The sequence below is a fragment of the Mixophyes fleayi genome, chromosome 5, assembly GCF_038048845.1.
Source record: "Mixophyes fleayi isolate aMixFle1 chromosome 5, aMixFle1.hap1, whole genome shotgun sequence".
Taxonomy (NCBI): domain Eukaryota; kingdom Metazoa; phylum Chordata; class Amphibia; order Anura; family Limnodynastidae; genus Mixophyes; species Mixophyes fleayi.
Genome location: NC_134406.1, coordinates 7,073,288 through 7,081,025, shown reverse-complemented (window position 1 = coordinate 7,081,025; position 7,738 = coordinate 7,073,288). Strand labels below are relative to the sequence as shown.

At 45.4% G+C, this 7,738-nt stretch overlaps 1 protein-coding gene across 1 annotated transcript in view; it reads right to left on the bottom strand.

Moving 5' to 3' along the window:
- Nucleotides 1–5,243: 5,243 nt before the first annotated feature.
- TSNARE1 (t-SNARE domain containing 1) overlaps nucleotides 5,244–7,738 on the bottom strand; it is a 235,091-nt gene continuing 232,596 nt past the window's right edge. Inside the window, exon 12 of the mRNA XM_075211652.1 lies at nucleotides 5,244–5,542. Coding sequence (XP_075067753.1) covers nucleotides 5,447–5,542 — 96 coding nt within the window. The 3' untranslated portion in view covers nucleotides 5,244–5,446. The remainder of the gene's footprint in view (nucleotides 5,543–7,738) is intronic.

Below are 7,738 nucleotides of genomic sequence, written 5' to 3'. Positions count from 1 at the left end.
AAGCTCCACACTGCCCGCCAACATGGGCAGAGCATGTGTATGTATAGCGAGGGCCAGCGCTACCACTAGGCAGTGGCCCACGGGATACCAAGTGTGGGCCACTGATATGGGACCTGTAGTGTACCTAGACAAAATGTAAAACACTCAGCCCCTTTTTAAAAATAACTTTTTGTGATATCACCATCCAATCACCCACTAACCTGCTACATAGACTGTGACTGCGCTCACTGTGTGACATCATCATCCAATCACACACTAACCTGCTACATAGACTGTGACTGCGCTCACTGTGTGACATCACCATCCAATCACACACTAACCTGCTACATAGACTGTGTGACTGCGTTCACTGTGTGACATCACCATCCAATCACACACTAACCTGCTACATAGACTGTGTGACTGCGCTGAGTGTGTGATATCACCATCCAATCACACACTAACCTGCTACATAGACTGTGTGACTGCGTTCACTGTGTGACATCATCATCCAATCACACACTAACCTGCTACATAGACTGTGACTGCGCTCACTGTGTGACATCACCATCCAATCACACACTAACCTGCTACATAGACTGTGTGACTGCGTTCACTGTGTGACATCACCATCCAATCACACACTAACCTGCTGCATAGACTGTGTGACTGCACTGTGACATCACCATCCAATCACACACTAACCTGCTACATAGACTGTGTGACTGCGCTCACTGTGTGACATCACCATCCAATCACACACTAACCTGCTACATAGACTGTGTGACTGCGCTCACTGTGTGACATCACCATCCAATCACACACTAACCTGCTACATAGACTGTGTGACTGCGCTCACTGTGTGACATCACCATCCAATCACACACTAACCTGCTACATAGACTGTGTGACTGCGTTCACTGTGTGACATCACCATCCAATCACACACTAACCTGCTACATAGACTGTGTGACTGCGCTGTGACATCACCATCCAATCACACACTAACCTGCTACATAGACTGTGTGACTGCGTTCACTGTGTGACATCACCATCCAATCACACACTAACCTGCTACATAGACTGTGTGACTGCGCTGAGTGTGTGATATCACCATCCAATCACACACTAACCTGCTACATAGACTGTGTGACTGCGTTCACTGTGTGACATCATCATCCAATCACACACTAACCTGCTACATAGACTGTGACTGCGCTCACTGTGTGACATCACCATCCAATCACACACTAACCTGCTACATAGACTGTGTGACTGCGTTCACTGTGTGACATCACCATCCAATCACACACTAACCTGCTGCATAGACTGTGTGACTGCACTGTGACATCACCATCCAATCACACACTAACCTGCTACATAGACTGTGTGACTGCGCTCACTGTGTGACATCACCATCCAATCACACACTAACCTGCTACATAGACTGTGTGACTGCGCTCACTGTGTGACATCACCATCCAATCACACACTAACCTGCTACATAGACTGTGTGACTGCGCTCACTGTGTGACATCACCATCCAATCACACACTAACCTGTTACATAGACTGTGTGACTGCGCTGTGACATCATCATCCAATCACACACTAACCTGCTACATAGACTGTGTGACTGCGTTCACTGTGTGACATCATCATCCAATCACACACTAACCTGCTACATAGACTGTGACTGCGCTCACTGTGTGACATCACCATCCAATCACACACTAACCTGCTACATAGACTGTGTGACTGCGTTCACTGTGTGACATCACCATCCAATCACACACTAACCTGCTGCATAGACTGTGTGACTGCACTGTGACATCACCATCCAATCACACACTAACCTGCTACATAGACTGTGTGACTGCGCTCACTGTGTGACATCACCATCCAATCACACACTAACCTGCTACATAGACTGTGTGACTGCGCTCACTGTGTGACATCACCATCCAATCACACACTAACCTGCTACATAGACTGTGTGACTGCGCTCACTGTGTGACATCACCATCCAATCACACACTAACCTGCTACATAGACTGTGTGACTGCGCTCACTGTGACATCACCCTCCAATCACACACTAACCTGCTACATAGACTGTGTGACTGTGCTCACTGTGACATCACCATCCAATCACACACTAACCTGCTACATAGACTGTGTGACTGCGCTCACTGTGTGACATCACCCTCCAATCACACACTAACCTGCTACATAGACTGTGACTGCACTCACTGTGTGACATCACCATCCAATCACACACTAACCTGCTACATAGACTGTGTGACTGCGCTCACTGTGTGACATCACCATCCAATCACACACTAACCTGCTACATAGACTGTGACTGCGCTCACTGTGTGACATCACCATCCAATCACACACTAACCTGCTACATAGCCTGTGTGACTGCGTTCACTGTGTGACATCATCATCTAATCACACACTAACCTGCTACATAGACTGTGTGACTGCGTTCACTGTGTGACATCACCATCCAATCACACACTAACCTGCTACATAGACTGTGTGACTGCGTTCACTGTGTGACATCACCATCCAATCACACACTAACCTGCTACATAGAGTGTGTGACTGCGCTTACTGTGACATCACCATCCAATCACACACTAACCTGCTACATAGACTGTGTGACTGCGCTCACTGTGTGACATCATCATCCAATCACACACTAACCTGCTACATAGACTGTGTGACTGCGCTGTGACATCACCATCCAATCACACACTAACCTGCTACATAGACTGTGTGACTGCGCTCACTGTGTGACATCACCATCCAATCACACACTAACCTGCTACATAGACTGTGACTGCGCTCACTGTGTGACATCACCATCCAATCACACACTAACCTGTTACAAAGACTGTGTGACTGCGCTCACTGTGTGACATCACCATCCAATCACACACTAACCTGCTACATAGACTGTGACTGTGCTCACTGTGTGACATCACCATCCAATCACACACTAACCTGCTACATAGACTGTGTGACTGCGCTCACTGTGTGACATCACCATCCAATCACACACTAACCTGCTACATAGACTGTGTGACTGCGCTGTGACATCACCATCCAATCACACACTAACCTGCTACATAGACTGTGTGACTGCGCTCACTGTGTGACATCACCATCCAATCACACACTAACCTGCTACATAGACTGTGTGACTGCGCTCACTGTGTGACATCACCATCCAATCACACACTAACCTGCTACATAGACTGTGTGACTGTGCTCACTGTGACATCACCATCCAATCACACACTAACCTGCTACAAAGACTGTGTGACTGCGCTCACTGTGTGACATCACCATCCAATCACACACTAATCTGCTACATAGACTGTGTGACTGCGTTCACTGTGTGACATCATCATCCAATCACACACTAACCTGCTACAAAGACTGTGACTGCGCTCACTGTGTGACATCACCATCCAATCACACACTAACCTGCTACATAGACTGTGTGACTGCGCTCACTGTGTGACATCACCATCCAATCACACACTAACCTGCTACATAGACTGTGTGACTGCGCTCACTGTGTGACATCACCATCCAATCACACACTAACCTGCTACATAGACTGTGTGACTGCGTTCACTGTGTGACATCACCCTCCAATCACACACTAACCTGCTACATAGACTGAGTGACTGCGCTCACTGTGACATCACCATCCAATCACACACTAACCTGCTACAAAGACTGTGTGACTGCGCTCACTGTGTGACATCACCATCCAATCACACACTAACCTGCTACATAGACTGTGACTGCGCTCACTGTGTGACATCACCATCCAATCACACACTAACCTGTTACAAAGACTGTGTGACTGCGCTCACTGTGTGACATCACCATCCAATCACACACTAACCTGCTACATAGACTGTGTGACTGCGCTCACTGTGTGACATCACCGTCTAATCACACACTAACCTGCTACATAGACTGTGTGACTGCGCTCACTCTGTGACATCACCATCCAATCACACACTAACCTGCTACATAGACTGTGTGACTGCGCTCACTGTGTGACATCACCGTCTAATCACACACTAACCTGCTACATAGACTGTGTGACTGCGCTCACTCTGTGACATCACCATCCAATCACACACTAACCTGCTACATAGACTGTGTGACTGCGCTCACTGTGTGACATCACCATCCAATCACACACTAACCTGCTACATAGACTGTGTGACTGCGTTCACTGTGTGACATCATCATCCAATCACACACTAACCTGCTACATAGACTGTGTGACTGCGCTGTGACATCACCATCCAACCACACACTAACCTGCTACATAGACTGTGTGACTGCGCTCACTGTGTGACATCATCATCCAATCACACACTAACCTGCTACATAGACTGTTTGACTGCGCTCACTGTGTGACATCACCATCCAATCACACTCTAACCTGCTACATAGACTGTGTGACTGCGCTGTGACATCACCATCCAATCACACACTAACCTGCTACATAGACTGTGTGACTGTGACATCACCCTCCAATCACACACTAACCTGCTACATAGACTGTGTGACTGCGCTGTGACATCACCATCCAATCACACACTAACCTGCTACATAGACTGTGTGACTGCGCTGAGTGTGTGATATCACCATCCAATCACACTCTAACCTGCTACATAGACTGTGTGACTGCGCTGTGACATCACCATCCAATCACACACTAACCTTCTACATAGACTGTGTGACTGCGCTCACTGTGTGACATCATCATCCAATCACACACTAACCTGCTACATAGACTGTGTGACTGCACTCACTGTGTGACATCACCATCCAATCACACACTAACCTGCTACATAGACTGTGTGACTGCGTTCACTGTGTGACATCATCATCCAATCACACACTAACCTGCTACATAGACTGTGTGACTGCACTCACTGTGTGACATCACCATCCAATCACACACTAACCTGCTACATAGACTGTGTGACTGCGCTCACTGTGTGACATCATCATCCAATCACACAAAGCACTGACAAAGATGAAGGGCCTTCTGTGAGCAACGCTGTGCGGCCAGAGGGGTGTGGCCATCATCATGGAGGGTTTGGGTAACGCTTCCTTCCAACCACCTCCATCCTCCTATTCCCTCATATGATGCACCCACCACTAACTGGACAGAGGTGCGAGTATATAAATTGTATCAAGATAAACATGAGACTGTATATAAATTACTTTTACTTTCTATTGTCTTTTTATTTAGATAATGCAACTACATAGGACTTATTTCAGGCATAAATAATATAATGTCAGTTATCAGTAGGATGTCCTACTAGTCATCACAGTGCATTAGAAAGCGAGGTAAGTGCAGCAGACATCACAGGCGTGGGGCGGGGGACACGTTCACAGGACGGAAATCCTTCTCATCAGCTACTTCTTAACGGACACGACGATGATGATGATGATCACAAGGACGACGAAGAGCCCGGTGGAGATAAGACAACACTTCACCTTCCTGGCACGTCTCTGAAAGACAAGACAGACACTGTGAGTTCAGATCACCTGACAAACAGAGGTTAAACAATTTGGGGTATAAGGATCTTCACCCCAATCCTCATATCAATTAAATGGATGGTTATTATTGATAGTGGCGCTATCAGAAGGGCGTGTAAGATGCCCCTACAATTTTCACTTGCACATCTGACACTGCCCTTAATTCACTGAATGATTTTGAAGCTACTGTAAAGTCTGTTATTCACTGTTTAATCCTGATGAATGTCAAAATAAATCAAACTAAATAAATAAATAAATAAAATAAATACAAATACTTAATAGAGACATAAAAACGTGTTCCTATTAAAGACGTGCTAGTAACATTCACAAACATGTCTTGAAATGTTTCAGGAGCTTATAAGAAATCTGCAAGTCTTTTAAAATGCGGCATGATTTTAACCATATGCACAATACACTTTAAAGATCAAATAAAGCCACTACTTTATGTGTTCACATATATTAAAGGTTTTGTATAACTAAGCTGAACAATGTACTAGAGATAACTGGTCTGTTCGCCAGTTGTCTTGAAGTTAGCAAATCTGCAAGGTGTGTATGGGTTGATAACAGAGAACAATAGCTTGCGCCCCACACGCATATGAAATTAAATTACAATGTCAAGATAAAGGGACTTTAACACATATATTTCAAAATATTCTAAGATGCTTTCTTAGATTCCATCAACATCTATTTTAGCAGCATGAAAGGGACACCTCAAACGAGGTGTGAGGTACCGGAAAGCGGGCATGGTTTCATTTGGTTGTGGGTATAGTCAGATCTGGGTAGGCAAGGAGTGGGGATTTTATTGTCCCAGTTTTGGGAGGTATGCTGTGCGTGCAGACTAATTGGTTTGCTTTTATATAAGCAAAGTACAATTCTAAAGGATACAAAATATTTTGAGTGTTGTGTTTGTTTAATACAACATGGAAGGTGGAGATGTTGCTTATACTCTCTGCAAAAACACTCAAGTACCAAATCTATTACTAGTAACATGTAACTGATGTGTCAGACAGGGAGGTAACATCCATACACGCTAGCAACCTGTAAGGCGTAGTTTAATTTATTTTAGGATAGTGTAAGGGTGGATTACTGTGATGTAAAGGCAGCGAGGGATTATAAACAGGATGATGTAAATATGTAATGTACCTTGTTTATGACAACAGACAATAAACCTTATGCCACCTGCAAATTGGTCCTGCAGCAGCTACAGTGCAAGTGAAATAAATCTGTGCCCGTTATGTCACAATTCCATACATCACGTTTACAGTCCCCGAGTCTCTGATTACCGGTCACGGCCTCCTGCCGCTGCGAGGTGTTTCGGTCAGTGGCGAATCTCAGTGACTGTTAACTGTTCGTTCCAAAAATCCTTGTGTTAATTATTATTCTGGAAACAAAGGCCAGACATCTGAGCGATATTTAATGGCTCAGTGAGTGTTTGTGTCAGCCATGCAATTAGCTCAGTTTTGCAGAGACTGTGTGTTAGTGAATGTGACAGGCACAGAGCGCACACTCGTCCTTTATAAAATCACACTGGGACACAGGTGTCCCATTAGACAGTTTGGCCCTGTGCGCTGTCTCTTGATTGGAGACATGTGGTGAACTGCCATCTGCTTCCTCTGGCTTGTGGCTTTGTTATTTTACCTCTTACAACTACGTAATCTTATTGTAATGCTTTCTATATACTTTATTCCCCCACTGACCAGCGCCGCGCATCACTCCAGCGCTTTATCAATAAACATTAATAATATGAGAAGTGATAGGTGCATCACGGTTTTCATAGCTGAATTAAAATACCTTTTCTAATTGGAGATAATACTTTTTTGTAGTGCCACTTACCAGCTACAATTATGGATTGTGCCCCCCCCCCTTCTAACGTGTCCCTTTTTTAGGTGTTTACCCCACTGTGCACATATATGTAGACAGAGGAGGGTTGGCAAATTTTAGCCCCGGGAGCAAGACTTGACTCAGTAGCCTATTTCAATTGTAAAATTATGGAGGTGGCCCAATGACCCCAAGTTAGCCCACTATGGGACCGGCCTGGGGGGCAGATGTACCCCTGCCCAACCTGCGCCTGTATGTTGATGGATTAGTGTGTGAAGGATGCAGTGACTGCGGGACACAATTTTGCACTTCAGCCACCATGCACATTCCCATTTTGGACTGCAGTCCCAT